Source organism: Amia ocellicauda, chromosome 5, assembly GCF_036373705.1.
Source record: "Amia ocellicauda isolate fAmiCal2 chromosome 5, fAmiCal2.hap1, whole genome shotgun sequence".
NCBI lineage: Eukaryota > Metazoa > Chordata > Actinopteri > Amiiformes > Amiidae > Amia > Amia ocellicauda.
The window spans coordinates 23,777,617-23,805,140 of record NC_089854.1 but is presented as its reverse complement, the minus strand read 5'-3'; the positions used below and the strand labels follow the sequence as shown (position 1 = coordinate 23,805,140).

At 41.3% G+C, this 27,524-nt stretch overlaps 2 protein-coding genes across 3 annotated transcripts; one reads left to right on the top strand and one right to left on the bottom strand.

Annotated features, from left to right (window-relative positions):
• Positions 1-893: 893 nt before the first annotated feature.
• LOC136749845 (proton channel OTOP3) lies at positions 894-5,160 on the top strand. The gene is made up of 7 exons (XM_066704434.1): positions 894-1,562; positions 1,746-1,882; positions 2,095-2,153; positions 2,326-2,480; positions 2,797-3,491; positions 3,848-4,024; positions 4,559-5,160. The coding sequence occupies exons 1-7, from the start codon at positions 1,208-1,210 to the stop codon at positions 4,727-4,729; spliced, it is 1,749 nt and encodes a 582-aa protein (XP_066560531.1). The 5' UTR covers positions 894-1,207; the 3' UTR covers positions 4,730-5,160.
• A 1,738-nt stretch (positions 5,161-6,898) lies between these two features.
• On the bottom strand, positions 6,899-27,377 carry hid1b (HID1 domain containing b). 2 transcript variants are annotated; one of them, XM_066704432.1, is made up of 19 exons: positions 27,073-27,377; positions 25,313-25,462; positions 23,992-24,162; positions 19,877-19,993; positions 16,709-16,815; positions 16,473-16,589; positions 15,013-15,238; positions 14,627-14,683; positions 14,262-14,402; positions 12,051-12,141; positions 11,301-11,452; positions 10,662-10,740; positions 9,966-10,130; positions 9,505-9,732; positions 9,240-9,388; positions 8,802-8,900; positions 8,180-8,271; positions 7,835-7,993; positions 6,899-7,345 (listed from the first exon to the last, which is right to left on the bottom strand). In XM_066704432.1, the coding sequence occupies exons 1-19, from the start codon at positions 27,136-27,138 to the stop codon at positions 7,282-7,284; spliced, it is 2,430 nt and encodes an 809-aa protein (XP_066560529.1). In that variant the 5' UTR covers positions 27,139-27,377; the 3' UTR covers positions 6,899-7,281. The 2 variants fall into 2 exon arrangements, with proteins under 2 accessions (XP_066560529.1, XP_066560530.1); XM_066704433.1 differs by having other exon boundaries at positions 8,802-8,882.
• Positions 27,378-27,524: the final 147 nt, after the last annotated feature.

Here is a 27,524-nt window from a genome sequence, read left to right as displayed (position 1 = left end):
ATGTACATTGTAAGTACATTGTCCTTATTTAGTTTACCTTTATTTAGTTTCCTCATGTTCTTTTGGGAGTTGTTTTTTCAACCTCATGGATCCTTATTCTAGCATTTAAAAACAGTGTGTAAGTGTAAGCTGTTCAAGTAAAACTACTCTATGGTCAATTAAAATTAAAGTGTGTGCTACATTTTCTATTTGTTTCCTACTTCTACTAAGTATGAAAAGAGTGATTGAAGCGTGAACTTTATTGCAGTGGACAGCTAATGCAATTATCAGGTGTAAAATGCATTGGAAATTGTGAATGGGACCACGTCACTTTATGCACTAATTCCTATTAAGCATTAAAACGATCAGCTATTTAACCGAAGCATGTTTCCATTGAAAACGATGCAATTTAAAACGGGAGCAGCTGTTTGCTATGCAATCCGATATGCATTGTATGGTGAAAACTTGACTATAAATTAAAGTACTAAAAACAAGTGGTATGGGCTAAGACTGCTATAATCTTTTTGGATTTTTACTCTGGATACCCCGAATAAGGTGGTGAACGAGAGAAAAGTTTGATGAAATACAACCTTTTCTTTTTTGTAATCTGTTATAATCTGATTGTTCTTGTGCAAACAAATTGTGTATACTAATTGTTTTAGATGAGTGAATTGTGAGGAAATTCAGTAGGCTAATGAATAATGTTTTTGTTTTTTATAGCCCATGAAATAATGATTACGGACTTCACATTTTTAATTGTTTTTGAAATATTATGTGTTTGAACATGAGTGTAATATCAATGGACAATATTATAATAGATTAGAGACTAAACGACTGCGGTAACGTCAGTCATGATTGATGGGTCAAGTGTTAAACGTGCATGTTATTTAAATGTGATGTGAAATCGTTTGTCCTCCTGAAGATCTTAACTGGATCAAAGCTGAACTGAGTTTGCCTTCGTAAAATAGTTTGTTTTTATAGGGGCATATATACGTAATTCTGCAGGTACTCTCAACGTTGTACTTCGCCATGTGGAAGTGGATGTTTTAATAGTATAATGCCACACCTAGAAGATTAGGCATAACCTGCTAGAAAGGAACATTAAAAAATCAAAGTAAGGTCTGGTGACGTGATTCCCTTACCTTAGGTTTAACACGCCCTGTGCAGGAAAACTGGAAACTCTTGCTTGAGTTCCAGGGAGTGTTGCAGGACAGGAGAGACTGAAAACATGTGTGAGAAAAATGGCTTTGAAGAAGAGGACAGTCCAGGCCTGGGCCTTGCTTTGGGGGCTGCCCAGCCAGAGGAGGCAGGGGATGAGATGGACCCAGTGGTGGTGTGGGCCCCAAGTGGACGGAGGCTGGTTTCGGGGCTGATAGCTCTAAATTTAGTGCTTCTGGGGGCAGCTTTTGTAATAGGAGAGTCCTTTAACCCCAATGGCCTAAAGCACCAGGAGCCCCAGGTGTTCATTCTGCTGCTGATGGGACTCAGTCTTTTATGGATTTTGTGGTACCTCTTTTGGACTCGGAGACAGCCGGGCATTTCTCCACACACAGATCACCATGCTGGCGGCTTCTGCATGACAGGTAATGGCTCTCTGACACAGCTCTGCTTAGCAGTTAAATCTGTTGTTAAACATCATTTATCAAATGAAAGACTTTCTGGAGGGCAGTAATTCATTTTCAAGCCTTTAAATCACTGTTCTAATTAGATCCCCTTCATGTGTGTGAACTAATAGATGCACTGTGAATGGTTGTGTTTTCCCTCAGTGGTCCTCCTGGTGTTCACAGCCTGCAGTCTTCTGCTCCAGGTGTTCAAGATGGGCTATTACGTTATTCTGATGGAATGTAAACCAACTGCTAAAGTACTCTTGCCCTTCGTTGAAGCCCCCTTTCTCGGACTGCAGGTATGGGATGGTGGCACACGGCTAGTGCATTAATATGATGGCAGGAATAGGCTTGGAGTGCTTACACAGTCTGTGAAAATAACCTATTTGCATTGAAATTAAATTGTTTTCACACTTTTAATTACCATTAATAAGTATGCATAAAGCCAAAGAACATGATGCTTTATTTTTTTTGTTTATATAACTTAAGTCATGTTTTTGTTTGGGTGTAGACGTACCTGATATGGGCTCACTCCAAAGACTGCATCCACCGACACAAGATCCTCACCAGGTGACCATACCGTACTATCACAAATCTACCTACAGCAAGAATTTTGTCATTCCAAATAAGTAAATTTTTTATTAATAGTATAATAACTCTGTAACAAGTAAGTTGTTTAGTCTCTGTGAAGCCTGTGATGGTAAGAATGAAAATTGAGGAAAAGCTGTACTTTTTTCTTCAGGGCTGGCCTGGTGCTGGTTCTCACTACTGACCTGCTTCTGTGGCTCAGTGCTGTGACTGAAGACACTGTCCACCTGGAGATTGAAATACAGAAGGGGGACAGAGGAATCTTCACTAACACCTCTGTTACAGACATCCTAGAGGAATCTGACATCGGTATTGTTTACCACAGTCTAATTCAGCAGGGTCCCTTAGCTTTTTTCTGTCTAGAGACCTTATTTAAATTAACTTCAAATTATTTATTTATGTAGTAGATGGTTAAATGGTTTTCTTAAACACTAAAGACCTCTTTCATTCTTTAATTGTACATTGAGCCATTCCTAAGCCTCAAGTTACACAGGACTTCAGCATTCCCTTCCTTAAATCAGTTGCAACAGGTCACAGACCAAAATTTAACTTGTGAAATTGGTTTTGCTTGTGGTTTTAGTATTGCTTGTGTTCTTTAAATCCAAAGATCTTGGTTTAATTTCAGGTCTGACTAATGGCTCCCTCTGTCAGTGTGAGGCGCAAACAGTGTGTCGTGTTTTTCGAAAGGGCTACGAGGTGCTCTACCCCTTCAACATTGAGTACTACCTGATGGCTGGCTGCATGGTGTACGTCATGTGGAAAAACGTGGGTAGGCACGTAGACCCTCACTCCCACCACCACGGTCCCCACAAGGTGACTCTCCGAGTGATGCGCCGTGGGGGGATAATTTTTGGACCTTTACTAGGCTTGCTGGTCCTGGTTGTTGGCATAGCCATCTTTATCCTGTACCAAGTGTGGGTGAGCTTAGAGTCTTGGCACAACAATGCGTTCCTGTTGTTTTATGGCTTCCACCTAGCCATCATCCCAGTCATGTCCTTCTGCACACTGACTGGCATAATTATTCACAAACTGGAGGCCAGAGCGAAGGACACAGGGCACAATCCCACCCGCAATCTGGATGTAGTTCTGCTGGTGGCGGCGGCACTGGGCCAGCTTGCGGTCTCCTACTTTTCTTTGGTGGCCTCTTTTGCCATTGGGCCTGATGGGCTTTTAGGAAGCATGGATCTGTCCTACTCCCTGCTCAGCCTGCTCGAGCTGGTCCTCCAGAACATTTTCATCATTGGGGGCCTCCATCGGCACCCCAGTGTCTCCCTAAGACATGCAAAGATCAAGACTGGGCAGTACAACGCATGTTTCAAGGCAAGTATTCTTTTTATTCCTTCTATTATGAAATTAATATTTGGAATAACCGGATTCTTCAACCATTATTATATATATATTTTTAAATGTATACTTGTTTTCTCACTGTTCAGCTTCTCAAAGCTTCAAAATCTTATAAAAGAAATATGTCTGCCCTCGGACTTGTAATGCCTCTTATTTAAAGATGGGAGTAAACAGCCCAGGACATGAGCAGTCAAGTGTCCGTATTGCTCATCCTTTTCTTAAACTTTGCAAAGATTGTCCACCCAATGATTTTTTTCCAACACGAACAAAGTATTGACTTATGAGCAAAACTCCAGCCGATTGCTAATATCCCCACTTCTTTCCAAGCACAGAAAGGTGTAAAGAATGCAGAGGCCAAAATGGAAGTGGTGGATAGTGCAGGAGATAGGTCTTTGATGGAAAAGAGCAAAGAGGGAGTGAGAACCACACCCTCTGCTAACAACAGATATAACTGGAGCAGAAGAGTACTGCAGGAGATCTGTGCTTTCCTCATACTGGCTAATATAATGGTAGGTCCTCTGGATTGTCAAAAGTAAAATCTAAACCTTAATAGGCAATTTCATCCCTAGGTTATACACTTTACTACAGCTCTGGAAAAACCACTGCAAAATTATCAGTTTGTCTGGCTTTACTATTTATAGGTATGTGATTGGGTAAAATGAATATTGTTTTATTCTATAAACTACTGACAACATTTATCCCAAATTCCAAATAAAAATATGAATGGAATGGAATGACAGCCATACATGGAGAGATGCTGATTTCTTAAATCAGCAGTGGTAAAAAAAAAAAAAAAAAAAAAAAAAAATCCAGGGCTGTACATCCAATGTTGCCATTCTTGCAATTTTGTGGTTTTCAAAACGTCCAGTAATCTTTAAGGTTCTCTTTGTAGGAAAGAATTAAAGTCCCCAAATGGAATGTAATTTGTAACGCTAAAAATAAATTCTGGTAAAACGCCACAAATGATTGCGAATAAGAATCCATACCAGAATCGGGCATCTCCTATAGAGCTCTATTTAACCCTGTCCCTTGTTCTGTTGCAGCTGTGGGTAATCCCGGCCTTTGGCGCCCACCCCCAGTTTGAGAATGAGCTCGGGAAGCAGTTCTTTGGGTTCTCTGCCTGGTTTGTGATCGTGAACCTGGGCCAGCCGCTGGGGGTCTTCTACAGGATGCACTCGGTGGCGGCTTTGTTGGAACTGCTGGTCAGTGCCTGAGTGAGACTGCTTTCCCACATGAACACACACCTACACGGTTCTCCTGTGGATGAATCAAGAACAAGCATGCACTATTGGACTCCCCTCAAAATAGTGAAAAACCATACCCAAGTGTTTTTTAATTTGGAGGTGGTTACTTCTGGAATCAAATGGGAGCCACATCATTTGAATTTAGATTTGCAATAGACAGTTGGGTGTTGTCATTTGTAATTCTGCATTTTCTTCTACTTAAGGAAAACTGTGCTGCCAGTAAGTCATGATTTGTATTTATGTTTTATCTGAAGCTTTCTGTAGTCTCACTATGGGTCCTAGAGGTGCAAGAAAAAGAATTTTAAGAAAAAAAACTAAATAAAATTTGATTTTAAAGCAGTCTTAAGATAGTTTTAAACTCTGTAATTATGTATTTGCCAATAAATTTGTATCCAAGACAGGCCTAGGTTAACATCATTGAAATTGCACACACACATTTTCATGTAACTTATCATTTATAAATAATTTATAATATACTCTACATAAGGAAAAACAAACCAGAAAAATATTCCTTCAAACATAATACGTTTTGTTTTCCGCTCGAGAAGAGCTAACACATTGGCATTATTAAAACAAAGACTACAATAGCAGCACCACATCTTAAGCAGACAAGCTTGTCAACGTTTCAGAGTATTGGGTACATTCCAGTCAGAGACTGTCAGAAGGAAACCCCAGAATGCAGGAATATTTGTCACTTTACAATTGCTTAGTTGCTAAAAAAATAACTTTACACGATAAATTCAAAGACCAAAAAATAGTATTTTCTTCCAAATGTTCTAGGTGATTTTGGGTTGCCAGCATGACTGAAAACCATGACTCCGCTTTTTACACTGAAAGCGTACATACAGTAATGAAAAGTTATTTTGAACTTCCAGTACAACTGAATTAAATCTCAAAGTCTGTCAACCTTGCTTGTCTCCATAGTGTGCTGGAAAAGAAACCTTTTGTGAGATTAGGAACATTTCTCAGGAGTGGCGAAAGGCAAGAGAGAGGGAAAAATACATTTACAAGACTGAAGGTGCAGTTAAAGGCAAGGCCTGTTTCTCTGGACTAGCCCCTGCACAACATTGTACTTTGGTGTTGTAATACTCGTAGTTTACAGCAGAAGACAATATCGACAATATTGCCTAGCAGAAAATGAGAAAAGCATTTTGTTTTGGTTTAGATATTGAGAAACAGGAAATACAAGTGCGTTGTTCAGGCAGATTGCACTGACAATACATTGTAGGAGAGGGGATCTAAACTCAATCCATTGGAATTCAGTATTTTTTTTTGTCTTTGATCCTTGCTTACCCATTGTGTTCAAAACAAGGAGCCATCTGACATTACCCTGCAAGTTAAGTACAAGAAATTTCAAGTGATAGACAAAGACGTCATGCACCGGGTATTGGCATAGATATCGATCAAATCAAGGCAGTAACTATTAATCATCAATCATTCTTTTAAGTCATTATTATAATTTAGAGGGTGTGTAGTGTTCTGTTCTGTTAAATTACCCTTTTGTTTTCTCTCTCCCTTGTGCCAGTGATGTATTGCCTTAAATGTACAGAAAGAGCAATTGTGTATTGTGGCAAAAAGTTCCAGAATTCGAGAGCAGGTGACAGGTAAATCAGGAGAACAAGATCTCATAGTAACTCTCTGCCCTTTAACAATACAGTGGCGAGATCTTTTCATAGCCCCTAACAATTTAGAACATTATAACATGGTCAATTTCTAAAGACATGGCATCACCGTACACTGAGATCTCTTGTCTCACTACTGGATTTATCTAATCAAGGTCATGTTGAGAGCACCTAAAAACACAATTTCCCCAAATATATACCAACCCTTCCAAGGGGACTGTACAATGCCTATTTTTATATTAATCCCTGCAGTCATGTGTTGTGGCTCTGTACATATGTGTCAGGTGTATATCCACGTTAAGTAAGAAGGGCTGGAAAGAATCCCAATAGGACGGTGGTGTTTCCAAACACAGCGCTAAAACACCCTTGTGAGGCACAAAAGGACTGTGCATTACAATATAGTTTGTGAGAGAAAGTAAGATTCAGATATTATGTGTTCAGGCCATTTGGACAGGGATTATCTACAATGCTTTTTTTGGCCCTCTCTCTCCAACAATACAACAACAAATTGTCAGGGTGACATTTCTGGCATATAATTTCACTGACACTTACTTTACCTACGTTTACAACAGAAGTGAAAGGAATCCTATACTTGCATGCTTTTTACTTTATTTTTAAGTTACTTTTTTGTGGCAGTAAGGCTCCTTTTAGAACGTAGGAGTTGTCACATCATCAGAGAATAAGCGGTCAAAGCTTCAGATATTCCCTATGGTGGAATTTAGGCATAAACCTCTACAAACAGCTCACTGCAGGAAGAAACCATGGTTAATCCAGCTCTCCAGCCTTCCTCCGACAGGCCTGTTTGGTGGAAGGGGTGCAGGGTTTCTCAGATGCTGAACTTTGTGTTCCCCACTAGGGGGCGGCAACACAATGTCCGGCTTCTGCCAGCAGCTCTCACTTCTACACCCTCTGGATCTCGAAGAGCTTGACGTCAGTGTCGTACCAGATCGGAGGGTCCACGTTACTAAAGCAGGAAAAGAAAATGTCAGACATTTCATTTCAGTCCAGAGGCCTTTTGCCACCCCTGTTCCTGGACAGACCCCTGTAACCACTAGTTAATTCCATCTGAGCTCTCAACTAACTAAGTGAGGCGGTAATGCATTACACCAGATGCTTTTAAATGTATTCAGCTTAAAATTAATGTACTAAGTAGGTCTGGTTACAGATAAGTTGCCAGTCAAAAACCTGAGAGCTCAGTTAGTATGAAAACCAGAAGGAAAACAAAATCTAGGAACCCCTACAAATACAATTACAGAGCATGAGAAACAGGACAGGTCAGTGATAACATTCAGAAAAAAACACCTTAATCTGTAGCTTGTTAGCTGTTTATCCTAAATATGCAGTCATTTCATATAAACACACACAGCGAAAGACACTGTGCATTATGACATGTACCGGGTCCGGGCATGTGACTGTCCAGGGGTTTCCCTCAGCCCCAGCTCCCCTCACTCACCGCAAGTAGATGACGCCCCACATGTAGGTGCGGAACCACATGGCAGTGCCCGCATTGGCCTGGTACTTGCGGATGAGAATGGGATGTGGCACTGGCAGCAGGCCCACCAGCGTCCCGTGCTGCAGGAACTTCAGGATCTCTGACTCGTCAGTCAGACCCCTGTGCGAGACATGAGACCCTGCCGGTCAGTCTTTTCAAAATGAAGAGCTTCCTTTTTCAAAGCAAACCTGTCAAGCCCTTTGTTCTTCCTTAGTCTCCCAGTTCGATTTTTTATAATTTGCAGGAACTTAAAAATAATAATTTAAAAATAGTAAAAACCTTTGAAAGGGAATTCCCATGACTTACTTGTCAATGCAGATTTTCTCCACCTGAGGTACTAGGACCTGCAGGAGACGCATGATGGTCTGGAGGGGAAGCTTGGTTTTCCAGGAAAGCACCTGCAGGAATAAAATCACCAGAGAGCAGGTGAGATTAGATCTTCACAGCGTATTACCAATACAAGCACATACTGAAGATGAGGGCATAGTGATCTCCTCATAATAGCATGAGGAGAAAGACAAACATGTAAGATTGTCCTACACTGATTGATAAATAAATAAGACAAACAGGTATGACACTGTTAAATAAAAAAAAATACAATCCTACTTTCTCTGCATTCTCCAAAAAGCAAAAAAACACAAGAAGCAGTAGTGCTACAATAAAAAGCACGGATGTAAGGATTCTGTAAGATCTCTGTAAAGATCACAACCTGCTTCCTAGAGGCCAAGTTGGATAAAAAAAAAGCCATGACAGAATGGAAACATATTGGTGGGCCCATGTAAGTACTCTATTCTATTGTAAGTGTTTCTATTCTTCATCTTGTTCAAGATACTGAGCGGTACAGAGACATCTGAACTTCATGCAACGGACAGCGCATCCTGACCGAGTGGCTGCCAACGTAAAGACTTTAATACACTGCAGTACTGACCCAGTCTGGCGTGGGGATCCACTGGGCAGCGGACGACACATTGGACAGTCGCCTCCTCTCGGTCTCAGTGTAGAAGACATCCTGCAGGACGAGAAAGCACTGCTGTAGACGTCATTTACCATCAAACACACTCCCATCAAGAGCCCTCAAACATAAATCAAATTAATTCTAGATAAACTGATGGTCTTTTTCATGTTCTCAGGCTTAGACTCTTTAGTTATGGTAGGAAGTTAAAGGGTAATTAAGTTAAATGTCTATTTATCTATTCATGCACTGCACCCACTTTGTACAATTAAATCAAATATTTCAGATTATTCGGCTTTTACAAATGGTGTTAAACAGTTTCCGGTGCATTTCTTTTGGCACTGTCATTCCCAGTCTAAGACGATGCAAAATCGCCTTGACTACAGTAACCAGATTAGCCAGACCACTCCGTACCTCGTTGTCTCTGCCCGAGTTGGACTCTGTGTCGCTGACCCCGGCGATGCCACTGTTGTCCGAGGGTGTCTGGGGAGAATCTGTTTTCTGCAAAGAGATCATCGTGCCATCTTCAGAGACCTGTGACTTTTCTGTCAGCTTGTCGATACCTGGAGGAGAACATGCATCAAAAACGGGCCTGTGTTTGAATGATGATTTTTAGATACAGTGGGAATGAATGCAACTGTGGAGTGTGATGGAGGAGGTGTGGAGGGAACGGGGGTACCTGGTGTGGCAATGAGACTGGTTTTGAGGGTGCCGGGCTCTGCAGGGGCGGCAGGGCGGGAGCCTTCCATGGACAAGCCCTCCTGGGAGCTGGTGCGAGAGATGGCTTCGGGGGACTTCTTCTTCCGCTGCAGGGCCTTCTGGATAGACGAGGGGTCGGAGGGCAGGTTGGCCAGCTGGTGAAAGACGTTCCTCTTGCGGATGATTGCATACACCAGGTTACAGTTTCCTGGAAAAGAAAACATTTGTACGATCAAATCTGCCCCCGTTAACAAACACAAGCACCTCTCGGCTATGGATCTCAGATGGAGATGACCACATAGGGTGAACGTCAACCAGTCTCCACCAAAATAGTACCGGACCGGACAAAAGGTGAAGCTCATTCAAATAAATGGTATCTTCTAATGCTGTTTCAATCGGATAAACAATAAATAAAACCCAGGTTGGTGGGCTGAACCGCACCATCAAACTGGTACTGGATGATGTTGTTGAAGACCTCGAGTAGGAAGAAAACCAGATGGTGGTTCTGGGAGGCAGAGAAGAGGAACCAGGGGGTGGAGAAGGCTTCCAGGAGGTGCAGCAGCTTGTTGGCTGCCACCATGGACAGGCTCTTGAGATAAGGAGACACTGGAGGAGGGGAAACAGGGCATTAGAGAACCATACAGTCTACCAACAATTAAAATAAACATCTGAATTTAAAGGTGTGCAATAATATTTGAAATTTGCAGTTTTTGTTTTACAAAATGCACATGGAGATTAAACAACCCATATCATCTTTTGTGGAAAAAAACAAAACAACTGTTGAATTAGAAAAAAATGGTAAATGCCAGGGAGAATGGGTGGTTTAGTTCAGAGGTTCCGAAACTGGTGTTCGCATGTTGTTGCCGTCGCCCCCCCCCCCCCCCCAGCTCTCACACGTTTTTACCGTCAGTACTCCCCCCTCCCCCCCGCTCTCGTTTTTAATGTCAGCACCCCTCCCCCCACCACTCTCGAACGTTTTTACCGTCAGCACCCACCACCTCCATGACGTCCTTGGCGAAAATCTAGGCGGCAAAGGGGTCCCTGGGTCAAAAAAGTTTGGGAACCCCTGGTTTAGATTGCTAGGTGATCATGTCTTGTGTGAGGCCAGCAGGGGGCAACGGTGTATCAGTCCCTCACCATTAACAACTATAGTCAGTAGACAGTCGAATAGAGGCTGCAGGCGCTGGTGTCCGCTGGTTATGATCTTGTGAAATACCTGCCAAGCAGATAAGAGGGGGGTCAAACCTATGGCCATAAATCTGGTTTCGTGAATATTATTATTATTTATTGGGCAGATGCCTTTATCAAATGCAACTTACATGCTTTACAAGAGTGCAATCAATAAACAATACTGTATTCATCACATTATATAATATAACAAGTGGTTTACTGCAGGAGACAAGGAAATTATGGAATACAATGAACAAAGCAATAAATACAAAAATCTAAGAGCAAAGACTTTGCAGGGACATCATCAGACAGCATCTATAAGCAGACTGCGGCTTCCATTTTACCTCATCACTTCTGATAGGAAGGATGACAACAGCATGAAATTACATTTGCATGAATGTGGAAATTTTGGAGTTTTATGAATACCTTAAATTCAGACCAGTTAAGACAATTCAATGTCACAATAAAGTTACCAAGACCTCAGTTGGAAAGAAGACTACGACATCCCCATGGGTCTGCAGGAACAACAGCACGTACAGCTTAGAATAGATCAGATTCCCATCCAACCCCCCTGCAGGAGGGGCAGCCGCGAGAAAGCACACTCACTACGATGAGCAGGTCTGCGTGGGTGCCAGTGAAGACGGGGATGTCCATGGGCACACGCACAGAGTAGGGCTTGTTCAGGCGCACCCCGAAGTTCCTCTCTCCGCTCAGCAGCAGCAGGATGAAGACCCCAATGTGCATAAGCCCGACTCGCGCTGCAGGACCGAGACGGCTGTCAGGGGGAGGCAAGTTCTGACCGCAAGGTGCAGAGCACGGTATGGCAGAGATAAAGCACTGGCTAAACCCTCTCTGAAAATAACTGACACACAACTGTACCGGGGAAACTGGAATCCTTACCCACACACATGCCCTATAGAGATACTGGAGGTATACAGAAATCTTATCATGTTAAGCTCGTTTCATGTAACTTGGGTGTTGCCGAGCCAGATGGATGCTGGGAATATATTTTAATTAGTGATCACAATAGCCTTCAGAACTGTCTGACACTGTCAAAACTGTATGGTGTAACAGATATATTTTTTCACATTTGTACAGGGCATTTTATTGCATTTTTGAAGTTCCTATAAAGTAACTACTGGAAAAGCACTGAAATGATCCTAGATCCTACAGAATTTCTATCTAATTTCAGGACACTACAACTGTAAGTCGCCCTGGATAAAGGTGTCTGCTAATAAATAAATCAAAAATAATAATAATAATAATAATAATAATAATAATAATAATAATAATAGAACTTCAATAGGTTCTGATCAACCTACCCGAAAGAGAAAGATCAATCAAGGTCACACTCACATTGGTCAGCCCGAGCGTCATTCAGGTAGTACAGAATGGGCACCAACACATCCAGCACATCGCTGCTCTTCAGCACGAAGAACAGGAATTTCTGAAACAAAGAAGATCACGACACAGTAAGATAAATGTGTATGTTTATCATACAAGAATTCAGCTGCTCATTTTCCTACAAAAAATCTCCACAGGGACTTTCAGGGATGTTCATCAGTGAGAACATTTTTAACAAGGTCACTAGGCTACGCCCACACAGACAAATTTCAAAACACTGTTTAGAACAAAAGGTAAATTATATCTATTTATTATTCATTATTAAAGAAAAACCTTGTTTGTTTGAGAAGACAACAGTGAAATTAAAAATTCAATGACATCTGTATATCCATGGAAACAAATTAATTCCAGTCATACTCTATTCATTTCAGAGTTTACACATTTTCTTTATTTAATAGATATTTTAAAATTATACATTAAAATGATGAAACAGTTGACATTAAAATCTGATATGAAGAGATTCACCAATACCTTAGGAAATAATGTCAGTAGTTCTGACAGGACAGGGGGCCCTGTGTGATGTCAACGGAGCTCTATTAACGCTTTTCCACGGACAAGGAGCCGGTGCTGGAGCCGGAGCTGGTGCTCGGCCTGGGAACCAGCGGAATTTTTTGCGAACTGGCCCGCTTTTCCACTGGATCGAGAACCGAGTGCTGACGCCACTGGATGTGGGCGTTCCCAAGCACGGAGTAGAAGTGGAGAAACGCACAGCAATATAATCAGCACCGAGGCGAGTGCGTCTTTAAACCCTATTTAACCATCAAAATTAAACTCATTCAGCGTCTACACACAGCACAGATGCATTGTAAAAAACAAAACAAAAAAACATGAGATCACATGTAGACAAGCAGAAACGAAAATACAACTATACGAATATGCAAAGATAACTCAGCCTTTTATTTTTATTTATTTGTATTGATGCATTAAGGGATTTACACTGATTTGCTATTTCAGACACTTTTACTGTATTGAATAAAATACATGCATTCGTCACCGCGCACACAGTTCATAATGAATATATTTTGTATGAGTGGATACATTTTCATTCATTTTGTGGCGTATTTTTACTTTTATTCTTGTTTAAAAAACAATGACTATAGGCTAGCCTATCGATTATGAATGTGGTTGTTTTGGGGTATTTGCAGCGCAGTCATGGGCAGATCAATAAACTGTCGGACGATCTCAGGTGATTTTAATGGTTTGATGAGAAATTGTGCTTATTGATGAAGTCTGGGATGATGGTCCCAAATCACTGTTGCATTGTCCCTGTTGCCAGACACGCAGCGATGCTCTTATGTTTTGAAAGTCGCCCTGGATAAGAGCGTCTGCTAACACATACATAATAATAATAATAATAATTATTATTATTATTATAATACATTGTTAGCACTGCTGGCGTGCGAGCAAAAAGTGCATCACTGTAACATATCTTATTGTGCATTTCATCTTCTCTTACTGTAGAATATGTATGTTTTGTGTAATTCACCCTGTGCTAAGAAAATGAATTTATTCATAAATTATTAATCATGTGCAAACCAACCCGGGACACGTGATTTTAGGGGCACTGGATTCGGCATAACACCGCATTTCTACCAGGGGCGGAAGAAACAGCCCGTAAGGACCAGTTAATGACCAGTTCATTAACAAACATTTCTATCCAATCTATATCATTGCATTAACTCTCCAGCATCATAATATTGCTGTAACACGTCTTTCCTTTCACAGAAGGTGCGCTCAGTCGTCTTTCATTGCTACCATTTGCCAACTCCTAACTAGTTATTGGCCTGGTTCGACCATATCGTTACTGTAGTGTCTCTCCTCGACAGACCACTGTTTGCTGCTGATTTCGCTCATTTTTAATCAAAACTCTCGTCACTGCTTGCGTCTCTGCTGGCATTTTAAACATGGCGGCTGAACTCCAGCAAATAACTTTTAATGGAGATGTCTTTACCCCGCCCCCCGGCCCCTGACGTCACTGGTTCTTTGGTTCCAGAGCAGCAAGTTTTTGGTGCTAGAAAAAAGTGGCTCCGTGCTGGCCTGGAGCCAGTTCTTTTGCGGTGGAAAAGCGCGGAACGGTTCCAAATTAGGCACCGGCTCCAAACTAGCACCGGCTCCTTGTCGGTGGAAAAGGGCTATGTGTGGCCCCAGTGTGGGAAACCCTACCTTGTTGAAGTCACACAGTTTCCAGAAGAGCACAAGCAGTTCTTGGTGAAATTGGATCTTTTTGGTGGAGTTGGGCAGGTAGGTTTGGATCAGGGGGTTTGTCAGCAGGCGAGCCACTCCCTTCAGGATGAAATGGAAATCCTGCCAAGAGTGGGAGAGAAGGATAAGTCAGAACAGAGAGATCAATCCAGACCTTGTTGGAAGAGCTAGCCCCCTCCAAACTCTGACCACACCCTTCGAACAATCCACAACCTGTTAAGCTGCTTCATCCCCACCCCTCGAAAACACAAAACATAACCCCACCCCAAAATAAACATGCATCTAAGTAAAAATAATTATAATAACAATAATGTATTAACAATTACCTCTTCTCTGTGAATTCTGGACAGGTAATTGACAAAAAGGTTATCAGGTCCCACGGGCTGCATAGAGAAAGGATGAGAGGAAGGAAAAAAAAAAAAAGTCTTAAATGAGAGAGATTAAACTGTCAAACATACTGCAGCTACTGAATACACCCCCTTCCCCCATGCACCCTCCCTGTGCTCTCATTAAAATCTGTGATTTGAGGTATTGAAGGTGCAATGAAAGACCTGCACAGACAGAAAATAAGCTAAGCGTTCCTCCGTCGCCTTTCCTTCACTTTGCGATTGTTATAACTCTTGGTCTTTACTTCTATCTTATTGTTTCCTGTGGCTCTTCGAAACCAAGAAAAAAGAAAAGAAAAGTCAGAGTTCGGACCAAGCTATCTTACGTCTTGGTCATCCAGTGTGGCTGTGGCCGGGGGGCTGTCGGTGTGGGGGCTACTGGCCGCGGGGCTGCCCTCGTGCTCCAGGGTGACGATGAGGATCTGCACAGCATGCTCCACCAACTGCTCGCGGTAGTCGGAAAACAGCAGGTGGTTATAGGGGATGCCGTAGCCCACGGGGTCATAGGCACACACCACATTCAGCAGAGAGGTGAACAGTGGCAACGCGTGCCTGGGAGGAGACAGGGAGAGAGAAAACAATTACCAACTGTGCTAGTTAAAGGGATTGTCATTGATATTTTAAAAAGAATGCAGTGCATCCTTCACATTTATATCAACTTTACTTTTTCTATTTATAAAGTTTATGCTTAAAAAGAACAACAACCAAGCACATAAAACCCTTCAGTTTGCATGGAAAACATGAAAACACACTGGTCAAAAAACATGGTGGATGCTGAAGGTACACCGATCAGCCATAACATTATGACCACCTGCCTAATATTGTGAAGGTCCCCCTTTTGCCACCAAAACATCCCTGACCCGTCGAGGCATGGACTCCACTAGACCTCTGAAGGTGTGCTGGGGTATCTGGCACCAAGACGTTAGCAGCAGATCCTTTAAGTCCTGTAAGTTGCGAGGTGGGGCTTCCATGGATCGGACTTGTTTGTCCAGCACATCCCACAGATGCTCGATTGGATTGAGATCTGGGAAATTTGGAGGCCAAGTCAACAACTCGTGATTCATCAGACCAGGCCACCTTCTTCCATTGCTCCGTGGTCCAGTTCTGATGCTCACATGCCCATTGTAGGTTCTTTCGGCTGTGGACAGGGGTCAGCATGGGCACCCTGACTGGTCTGCAGCTATGCAGCCCCATACGCAACAAACTGCGATGCACTGTGTGTTCTGACACCTTTCTATCAGAACCAGCATTCACTTTTTCAGCAATTTGAGCTACAGTAGCTCGTCTGTTGGATTGGACCACACGGGCCAGCCTTCGCTCCCCACGTGCATCAGTGAGCCTTGGCAGCCCATGACCCTGTCGCCAGTTCACCGCTTTTCCTTCCTTGGACCACTTTTGATAGGTACTGACCACTGCAGACCGGGAACACCCCACAAGAGCTGCAGGTTTGGAGATGCTCTGACCCAGTCGTCTAGCCATCACAATTTGGCCCTTGTCAAAGTCGCTCAGATCCTTACGCTTGCCCAGTTTTCCTGCTTCTAACACATTAACTTTGAGAACAAAATGTTCACTTGCTGCCTAATATATCCCACCCACTGACAGGTGCCATGATAACAGGATAATCAGTGTTATTCACTTCACCTCAGTGGTCATAATGTTATGGCTGATCGGTGTATATCGGTATAGTGCAATGATATGTCAAATTTCTTTCTCTCTCTGCTGACTGTGCTGAATTAAAAATGCATGCAGTGGAGCTGCAGTTGTATTGTGTGCAAGACTATCTTACCGGTTGTCTGTGGAGCAGAAGAAGGTCACCCAGGGGTTGAGGATGTTGTTTTCAGAGGAGGGTGGCAGGTACATGGCCTCAGAGAAACAGGTCAAGAGCAATTTCAACAGCTCTGTCCTGGGTGGGGGAGACAGAACGAGAGAGGGGAGTTAAGGCTCGGAAAGTGGACAATATCTATAGGTCAGTCTTTAACTACTGCATCCGTCTGTCATCCATCTCTGTTGTGTGTGGCTCACCTGTTTAGGTCATGGATGTAGTTCAGTGGTGGGGACTGAGCGAACCCGACTCCGGCCTCCCAGATGTACTCACAGCTGTCTATAGACTGGATATCCTCTGCAGTGTCCTGCAGGGGGAGACAGGGTTGTAAAGTCAGGTTATCAACTGCTGTTCACACAGATCAGGGTATAAAGACTGCTGGATAAAATCTCTCTCTCTCACTCTCTCGCTCTGAAGGTCTGGACCAAGATATTTAGATTTAGAAACAAAATCCTAAATAAAAACAAGCTAAACCATGATCCTTATCTGTTTGATAAATAAATACTTTTGCTTTACAATGTCTAGACCTTATGCTTACCCAGTATTTTAATGTTAAGCATAAAACATCTGTCCTAAATAGATACAACACGTATGCCTATGTGGATTGATTTCTGTCTATCTGTGCATCTGTGACCATCATCATGATAATGCCAGGGATGTTTTTAGTTTTTTCTTGATCAATAAAAAACTGATCATGAACTGGATTATCCTCCTCCAAGTTAGACTTGCAAAACTCAACCAAATGGGTCTGCAGGGTAGACAATGGCATAGCATTGCATTCATTAAAGGAAAAAAAAAAAAAAGTCTAGGCTATATCACTGGAGCGAACAAACTGCATCCTGAAATAAACCAGACCTACTTGAAGATCTTGTTAAAGAGGTGTTACATTACTTATTGGAAATGACTCATATCAGAGCGTCAGTCCCCCTCATACCCTCTCCCTCCCACACACTAACGGACAGAGCCAAACATGCAGCATCCTCAATGACATCCCAGGAGGAGGAAGATTAATTAAGAAACAACAAACAAAAACTGAGTCACTACTCTCTGCACAATACTATGAGGCCATCTAAAAGTGACTGAAGAAGAGACCTCTAAAACATACTACTGCCCAAGGAAAGGATCAGATCTACATCCCAACTTGACCAACCACAAGTGGGTGTAGTTGCTGTTAAGCGATAATCACTCACAGACTGACATTTCTGTATCTATTCAGAATCCCTCAAGAGCATTTTCATAGGACTCACATTTTCCACTTCTGGAAAGTGAACAGGAAAGCAAACTACAAGCACATTTTGCACTCTTTGTCTGAATGCAGACCTTGAGTCAGTAGATCCTACTAGACTGACTTAGACTTACACACACCTTTTGTTTTGCTTGTTCTTTTGATCTATATACCCCAGTCTCTCAGAGAAAGAAAATCATTAAAGAAAATATTTAATATGCCTCATAAAACCTTGACCTCTCTGGCATGCACAGATGTACTCCTGACCAGCTAGTTTCAGAAGCTGATATTAAGTTACGTCCTGGTGCACTGAGCCCAATCGATTCAACCTCCCTCAGAAATATTACCTCAGAAATACAGGACCGCTGCCTGGGAGTTTCACATTTTTTAAGGCACTTGAAAAAACAGATTAGGCGGTCTCCATTCACCACAATAATCTGTGGTTTTGACTCCCTGTCCTGTCAGAACTATTGTGCCTAGGCTAATTCTGCTGCAGACAAATTAAAAAACATTGCTCTACGCTAGCCTTTGCGGTGTATCCATCCAATAAACCTGACCCAAACCTCGTACCTAGGGTGTGACACAGCTTTCCTCACCAATAAGCTCAAGCACATGGCCAAAAAACAAACTGATGATTAACATAAATGCCAAAATGTTTTAAACAGATGGTTTGCTTTAAACCATAAACAAAATATCAGCCATCTATGACTCTCTTCATGTTAACATCTGTACACTAATTAGGCTACTCCACATGAAGCCTTTCAACTGGATTTCAATACAGGAAATGGAATGTTTTCCATCTAATTTATCATTATTGGGATTCTTTTGAAAACTTCATAATAATTTGATACTTAGTCCTGTCAAAAATCACTGAATCTTAGAGAATAATATTTTTCAGTTTTTTTTTTTATTAGTCAAATTTAACTGCTCCTCTCTAATTCAAAGCAGGAAGACTGTTTTCAGACAAGCCCGTGAAGCAGGTTGTATCAAGGCCCATAGTCCACAGGCTATCAATTTTGCATAAGGTTTTAACATTTTTAAACTGGTCCGGCAAGAATAGCACACGCACGACAACAAGTACCTAGCAACACACTAGAAAACCCTTCTGTACTGAACAAACTGCAGAGACAACAATGAGAAAAGAATATGTCTGGAGGGAAAAGTATTTTCTATTTGTTGTGGAGATGAGGAATTTAGAGACTTTTACAATATAGCAGCTTTGGACTCACCATTGTGAGGTGTGCTGCAGTAAGTAATTATCTTAAAACACTAGCTATGCCCCTTAACAACAGGAGAAATATACAGAGAGCAAGCTGCAAATGCATCTAGTATAGCCTCTGGGCATTTTCCATAAGGAAACAGACACACAAAATGGCACCATTTTCATCTATTCTCAAGCCTGAAATATTTCCTTAAGTGACGCAGTTTCTTTCATGCTGCTGTGGGCCGGCAGTGGGTTGTTTGCTCAGTGAATTAGCAATAACCCCCAGCCCAGTTGTCAAACATACCTTGTCAGGCCTATTAGGCCCACATTACTGATTAACTATAGTACCTCATTCAATATAACCTATTAGAAAAATGAGCCAGAATACGGTAACAGAGATCAGCTTTTTTGCCTTATATATTTTGTAACCTGTATGTGAACAGTAAACAATCCCTACAGATAAAAGAGTCTTTATTTAAAGATGAAGAGAACAATGGCCTTGTTCTATGCATTCTTCTTTTGTCCATTATGGATTTATTTTTTATTGTCATGTTTTGTAATGTTTTCTTCTCTTTCATCACAGGCTGGTAAAGAGGGCCTACCCCCCAAAAAAAAATACCCCAATAAAGGATTCAAATCTGACTTGTGTGACATTGAACAAAAATCTGCTTCAGATTTCTCACGACATTCAAATGTTTACTCTATACAACTAACTGTAAAGGCTGCACTAGCTGAAGACTGACTGTAAAAAGGGAGATTTTCTTATTCCCCATTCCCGATAAACCACATTTCACCTGTTGCCCAGCACAAAGTGCATTGTGCAATTCTGTGGGATACCATTTTTTTTTTAATTTATTTTTTTAAACACCAACAAACCCTGGAATAAAAGGACTCCCTTCTGAACAGTCATAAAGTGGAAACATTGAGTGATCTACTCACTGGACCGCCTTTTCTGTGGCTCTGGACCGTGAAGTCCGGGCAGAAGAGAAGGTCAGCAATGGCCAACAGGAGCGACTCCGCCAGGGGCCGGGCACTGTCATCGTCCACTTCATCTGTCTGTGGAGAGATCCAAGGCCTAGCTGTCAGGGGTTGGAACTGAAATCCATTTTTAGCACTGAGATAGCAGGACTGCCAGGACTCTCTCTTTGTAAACCACTAACACTTTAGATAAACTCAAGCACTGTGCGTCAACATAACAGGGCAAGAACGATCGTATAGTGACTGGTCGATTGGATTTTATAAAGCAAGACCCAAATTATTCACAAAAAAGACAAACAAGGAAGCTGCTTTTTGTTTAGTTTTCCTGATTAAACAATGTTGAACAAACTCTGCCAAAGAAAAGCACAATATACTTATGATTTATGGACCCTGACAGCAGGCCTGTGGGTCTGGCCTTGCAATTTAATTAAATGAGATTTAATACCCTCAAAAAAACATGGTGAGCCATAAAGCAGCACAGAGCAAAAACAATATTGCCAGTGTTGTGCTGAAAGCTTGGAGACCGAATGACTCAGCAAGCCATGTAATGGGAGCCCCAGCAAGTCAAATCTCAACAGAGACCCTTCACTCAGAAAGCATTCAATGGGCAAATGCATCACACACTTTTATCGCACAAAGGCAGTGCTTCATCATAAAAAGACATCGTCTATATATAGATGCCAACAGAAGTGCTGTTTGAATTGGTACGGCATCACAAAATGTTCACAAGCACGTACACTTTGTTCCCCTGCTTGTTCCACAGACTCGGTCTGAGTGGAAACCTGGGGGAGACACAGTTTTCAAGTCTCTAAAGAGACAGCAATAGCTAAAGAGACCAGAAATGAAACTATGGATAATTAGGGAAAATGTATCACTTCTGCACCTTGGGGCAGTGCAAGTTCTCCAAGACACCAAGTCAATTGCATCGTGCTTTTGTCTCAGCCACAAGAGCTCTGCCAACAGGGTCACATCAAAGCATTATTCTTGTTCCATATTCAACAATAGCAGGCATTAAGCATCCACACTCAAATCCCCACCCCTTAGGGCACAAAACAGATCTTTGTTGCAGATTAGTGAAATATGTAAAAATGCTTGTTGAAAACCAATTAAAACAAATGACTGGCCAGTTTGCATTTGATGCTTTAAAAATTACACATTTAGAAGTGAATAGCTACTTGGATTTAATTTAAGGATCAATGTGCAAGTGCACCAGTGTGAATGAATGAGAAATGTGAACAAATGAGAAATGTGAACTACATGGTTTCAATTGACCAGTATCCTCATATTCAATCATGACACTAAATAATTCAATAACAGGAATCAAAGCAATATTTGTTGCCCTAAAAATGGAAACATTTTACTTAGAATTTTTAAATGAGCATTATGATATCAAGTGACCTACAAAAAGAATGGCAAACAGCAACTGGGGTGAAGTGCACGGTGAGGATGGTTCGAAACAGGCTCCTAGGGGCAGGGCTGAAGTCATGCAAAACTAGAAAAAAGCCCTTCATCAATGAGAAGCAAAGAAGAGCCAGGCTGAGGTTTGTAAAAGACCATAAGGATTGGACCGTAGAGGACTGGAGTAAGGTCATCTTCTCTGATGAGTCCAATTTACAGCTTTGCCCAACACCTGGTCGTCTAATGGTTAGACGGAGACCTGGAGAGGCCTACAAGCCACAGTGTCTTGCACCCACTGTGATATTTGGTGGAGGATTGGTGATGATCTGGGGGTGCTTCAGCAAGGCTGGAATTGGGCAGATTTATCTTTGTAAAGGATGCATGAATCAAGCCACGTACAAGGTTGTCCTGGAAGAAAACTTGCTTCCTTTGGCTCTGACAATGTTCCCCAACTCTGAGGATTGTTTTTTCCAGCAGGACAATGCTCCATGCCACACAGCCAGGTCAAGGTGTGGATGGAAGACCACCAGATCAATACCCTGTCATGGCCAGCCAAATCTCAAGACCTGAACCCCATTGAAAACCTCTGGAATGTGATCAAGAGGAAGATGGATGGTCACAAGCCAATCAACAAAGCCGAGCTGCTTGCATTTTTGCGCCAGGAGTGGCATAAAGTCACCCAACATCAATGTGAAAGACTAGTGGAGAGCATGCCAAGATGCATGAAAGCTGTGATTGAAAATCAGGGTTATTCCACCAAACATTGATTTCTGAACTCTTCCTAAGTTAAAACATTAGTATTTTGTTTAAAAATTAATATGAACTTTTTGTTATTTTGACCAGTTATCATTTTCTGCAAATAAATGCTCTCAATGACAATATTTTTATTTGGAATTTGGGAGAAATGTTGTCAGTAGTTTATAGAATAAATTAAAAATGTTAATTTTACCCAAACACATACCTATAAATAGTAAAACCAGAGAAACTGATAATTTTGCAGTGGTCTCTTAATTTTTTCCTGAGCTGTATACACACACACACACACACCGAACACTGTTTGCTAAATGAGAGAGCACTTAAGACTGCCTTGAATGAAAATGAGATATTAATGAATAACCAGGACATGGAGCTCCATTAAAAAATAAAAAAGGAAAGAAAGCTTCCAGTATCTACATTGAATTATGATAGTGAGAATCTTATCAGTACTGTCTGTTAAATGATCATAAAATGATTATGTAGTCTAACCTTACAGGTTATAAATTACTCTTCTGTGTTCAAAACAACTCTAATAGTGCAGTACACTACAGTGTTTATGATCATGTGCCATTCTACAATAATCTTAATAATAATAAATAATAAAATTATAAACAATTTAAGAGAACAGCAATAATAAAAAGAGGGCCATCTCCTTTCTCTGTCACTCAATGTCTTCAGACTTTAATTCTATACTAAAGCAGAAATACTTGGTGGTCTGGAGTGATTTGCCATTAAATCATGGAACAGACAGGTTTTGGTATTCATAATTATGAAGCCATCAATTTCTCCCAAAACACTGTGACATGTTTAAACTTGACTAATTTTAAAATCCTGGCATTGTGTATTCTTGGACTTTTCCTCTGGTGGAGTGAGGAATATTACTAGTGATGTGGCCCGTGGTGTTTATGGGTAATGGACTGCATTTAAGCCAATCAACTTGAAGCTTTCACTGCAGTACAGATTCACTGCAACTCTAGAATGCATTACTAACTGTACCAAGATCAAGCAAAATCCATAGCTTACATAATATCAGGGCACACTTACAAAAACATTAAGTAATGTAAGTGCAATAAAGTCAAAGAGCTAGACATAAACAGGCATAATAATAATATTCATAGGAAGGATTTTATCCCATACATTTACATTGTGCAAATAAAATTGTCTTAAGTGCAATAAGAAAGTATGAATTACACCTAACTGTTAATATCTTCACCAATTCTCTAATGCTATGTGGCTTCAGCAAGAGATTAAATAAACCCCAAGCAGAGATATCAAACAATGGAGGCACTGGCGAAGATTAATAGTAAGCAGCAGAAAAGTATTTTGTCAAATGACCCAGCTGCAGGGATTTTGTTGCCTCTTCCAGTTTATTACCCAATGTCACATTTTCACTCTGGTCAGGGAGGGAGCTGAAGATAAAATTATACTTTTTAAGGTGCAGTAAATCTGATATTCTGACCGTCCTTCATAAAAGTCTTACTGCAAACCCTGGAGCTCAAAAGCACTGTGTTTTCTTCCATATCACTACAGAACTTGGATGCTTTAAAAATATATACCTTGAAAACAAGAACATACAACCAAAAAATAAATCATGGTCAGAAGACTCAAGGTATGTCTCATTATATTGTATATATTTTAATCATTCTGTGATTATTCTGTGAAGGGACACCAAGGACACAGAAAATTGTATTTATTGAAATCCAAGGAATCAAACACAGACATAAAATAGGCAGGTATATGTTAACAACCACTCTAGAAATTAACCTCTTTTGGTCCCAGCTCATATCAAACACTAAAAAGAAAGCTAATTCCAAAGAAAAGAGAGCTGACATGACTGGAAACTGTTCTGACAGCACTTCCCCTTCCTCCAGTCTCCCCTGTTTACATCGTGTATATCCCAACCACTTCTCCCAAATACTCACCCCTGCTCGGCCCGCCCCTGGCACCGTGGACCAGAAGAAGCCTCTCCAGTCTGGGTCCTCGAAGATGTAGGGCAGGATGCGGCTGAGCAGGCGGGTGCAATTCAGCACAATTTGTTTTTCCTTCTCAGAGGGGCAGCCCGATTCCGCCCCCTGGACCAGCTTCTCCACGGCCTGCAGAGAAACATAGTCATGTGCCATCCCAAGCCAGTGTGTTTTTGTGCCATCCCAAGCCAGTGTGTTTTTAGACCACTAATCTCTTCTCTCCCTGACATCTAATCAATTGTTTGCTCTCCATCTCTCAGTGACAGGTTGACATTTAATAAGGTGAAGCCGTCCGAATTCCAGCACGGCAGATGGTAACTAAGACTAAGATATTCAGCAGTGTTTTCAATAACTGCTTGGCAAACACAGATGGCCCCGTTTAAATGGAAGCTGGTACATAGAGAATACAACTACAAACACAACACTGCTGAACCTACTGAAGCTAGGGATTGATACATTGTAAAATCGACCGTCTTACCTTTTTTAATGCTTCATTTTTAAGAAAGAACTGTCTGTTTAACATTAAGCCACCTCCAGAGTTTTTTTTTTGTTGTTGTTCAAACAAGGGCCTACAAAAACACAAGCTTTAGCAGCCTTGTCTTTCTGATATGCTGAGACAGGCGCTTATAGGGGATGGCTATTTTACTGGGCCTTTTAAAAGGGAAATGAAGAGTACCAGCCCTTTTCCTGCTTCTTTTAACAAAGGACACCAGTTCTTTGCTCGCTGTCAACTTTCAAAGGGCAGCAAAGTATACATACAAGTATATACAAATCCTAGGGATGTGCACACAGAGCAACACGTTACCAGGTTTTCACTGATTTGTTAAAATACTCCCCAAAAGGGTTATTTCCATGAGCATAAAGTACTTGATGTAAATGTAATAAGGTGCTTTAAAAACAAAACAAAAAAAACATTAATAACACATTTGGTAAATACCTTTTTACCAAAAAACTATTTTTAAACAAACTAGCAATATAAACACACGCATTCTGCAAAACTTAACATGGGTTAGAATGCTCCAAGTAAGAGAGTGAGTGAGATCCACAGCAAATATCTAACCATTAAGATTTAAGTAATACTTAAAATATATTACATAATAATTGACTCCACTCCAATTGGCTCGCTTACTATGTAGACTTCAAAAATACTTTGTTCCCACATCAGTGTCTCATCTGCTCTTTGAAGCTCCAATTAGCAGGATGCTGACAGACATTTCCACTAATCTGCTGTACGGCAAGTTGTTTACCAGATAAAGCGCGGAGCAGCCCTGGACTGTACCTTGTAGCAGAGGGTCGCCAGGTTTGAGGGAGACTCCTCTCGCACGGCTCGGATCTCGGCCGCTGGCACCAGCGCAAACACATCCTGCACAGACGTTGCTGTGTCGGCCCAGAACTGGTCCCAGAATGCATCATCCGTTGCCTCCACTGGCTGGTGCCAAACACAGGAAAGAAGGAGAAGGGGTTATGTTTCCCATTGAGCGCTGTACTGTGCAGGTCTCAAAAAGGAAATGGATACTGCCTGACTTAACTTCTGGCCTGTATGTAAGCCTGTATGTTATACTAATACCTTCATAGATGCACAATGCATTTTCCAAGGGGATAGCTTGTTTTATCCCTAATACTTCCGTAATGCATAATTAATAAGTAAACTACTTCTAGTCATTAAGCATCTATATCTATGTCTGTTAGCCTTTTTTTTTAAATATTGAAGCATTCAACAAATTATTTCGATGAACACAACCATAAGAACAATCCTTTTTTCCCCTCCCTAGTAATTAAATACAGAAACCACTCTTAAATTGAATGAGATCTCCAGTCAGACCATGCAGGGACTAAACACTGATGCTACCTGTGGTCTTGGCTTTTCTTGCCTTCCCGAAAGCCATTTAATGAACAATAATATCAACAGTTTCCTTCAGTATTAAAGTGTCAAATACATAGTCAAATATAGAGAGAAGTGCCTGCAACATCTTCCTTGGGAACATTTGCTTAGAAAAAATGACAAAACAGTCAGCTGGGAATTTATTATGCAAACTGACGTATCTGTTGGAATAACGCAGGTCAATGCAGTTTAAAATTGTTCTTCATGATTTCAGTGCTCACTGCGCATCTCTGTCAGTCCACCTTTAGGCACCTGTCGTACTCAGAAGCCGTGGAGCCGTAATCGTGCAGAATTAAAACACGTCATCGGTGAGAAAATATCACAGACGTGTACCGGTACCTTCAGCACCACAGATCCCATCTAAACAGACACTGACATGCTACTCTTTCACCATTTAGGTCCAAAATTTGTAATATTATGATCTAGCGGTCGCAAAAACCCGAATAACTACTTCCAGACCACCTTAAAATGTATTCACTTGCTGCCCATGTTTCATTACGGCATATATGAGATTAATATACATTAATTCATATCATATAGCCTATATAACCGTATGACCAATGGCTGACTAGCACAAACATGCATTAGCGAATATAGCCATATATGATGTAATATATATATATATATATATATTTTTTTTTTTTTAAACAAACATGTATGTCAGGCCCATCGATAGCTTGAAGTAGAAAGGTAGGCTAGATGCCTATTTTTCCAATATTGGTTGGGGTTACATCGCAAATGCAACCATACAGAATACATACATAATTATACATTTACAAAAAGAAATAAAACACCATGCAATAGATCACAAACAAGACTAGTCCAGATGCATTGGTGGATAACACTGTATTTGCATTTGCAAAGACGCAGAAAAGAAATACGCACGTTCAAAGAAAATGATATTTAATACACCGCCAATAATAATAATAATACAAATATAAATTAGAGATAAATCGGAGTATTTCTCCCATGCATACTCGCTCTCTCTCTCTCTCTCTCTCTCTCTCTCTCTCTCATCCATCCTTCCGCCGATATTGATGTACCATCTGGTCCGTTTTCCTCGCTACTTATTATAATAATACTAAACCTTGTTTTGAATGAATCGGGGGGAAAAGCGCTTGGACTAATAAGACAGATGCGTTTCTGCGTCTTGTTACCTGTGTTTTGGTGGTGAGCTGAATCACTGCTTTCCTGAAGTTGAGCTTGGAGTCGGAGTTGCCCATTTTGTGTTATTTTGCGGCGGGTTGTCACGATGAAGTGCGTGTGTCGCTGCGTGTGATCGCTGCTCCGCCGCCTCCCTCCTCCGGCTCTGGCGCTGTGGAGCCGCCGCCTGGGCTGCCGGGGAGCAGGATCCAGGATCCGGGACTTCCGGGTTCTTTAAACGCGCATGATAAGCAGGCTGTGTTACTGAATTAACTGTTGTTGTTTTATTATTGTCTTACTGTTAATTAATCTACTTGTTGACTGTCGTATTGTCTTACTGTTAATTAATTTACTTTCTCCTTTGTAAGCGCTTTGCGCTTACAAAGGAGAAAGTAAATTAATTAACAGTAAGACAATACGACAGTCAACAATACAGTCACAAATACACAATGACTAAATCTCAGGA

Bases quoted from the DNA above. Each gene is read 5' to 3' on its own strand.
- LOC136749845 (XM_066704434.1), top strand. From the start codon at position 1,208: ATGTGTGAGAAAAATGGCTTTGAAGAAGAGGACAGTCCAGGCCTGGGC. The intron at 1,563-1,745 runs GTAATGGCTCTC...GTTTTCCCTCAG, and splicing joins TGGCGGCTTCTGCATGACAG to TGGTCCTCCTGGTGTTCACA. The intron at 4,025-4,558 runs GTAGGTCCTCTG...GTTCTGTTGCAG, and splicing joins TCATACTGGCTAATATAATG to CTGTGGGTAATCCCGGCCTT.
- hid1b (XM_066704432.1), bottom strand. From the start codon at position 27,138: ATGGGCAACTCCGACTCCAAGCTCAACTTCAGGAAAGCAGTGATTCAG. The intron at 11,453-12,050 runs GTGAGTGTGACC...TCGGTCCTGCAG, and splicing joins TGACGCTCGGGCTGACCAAT to CGCGAGTCGGGCTTATGCAC. The intron at 10,131-10,661 runs GTGAGGGACTGA...CCCCTCCTCCAG, and splicing joins ACTGACTATAGTTGTTAATG to TGTCTCCTTATCTCAAGAGC.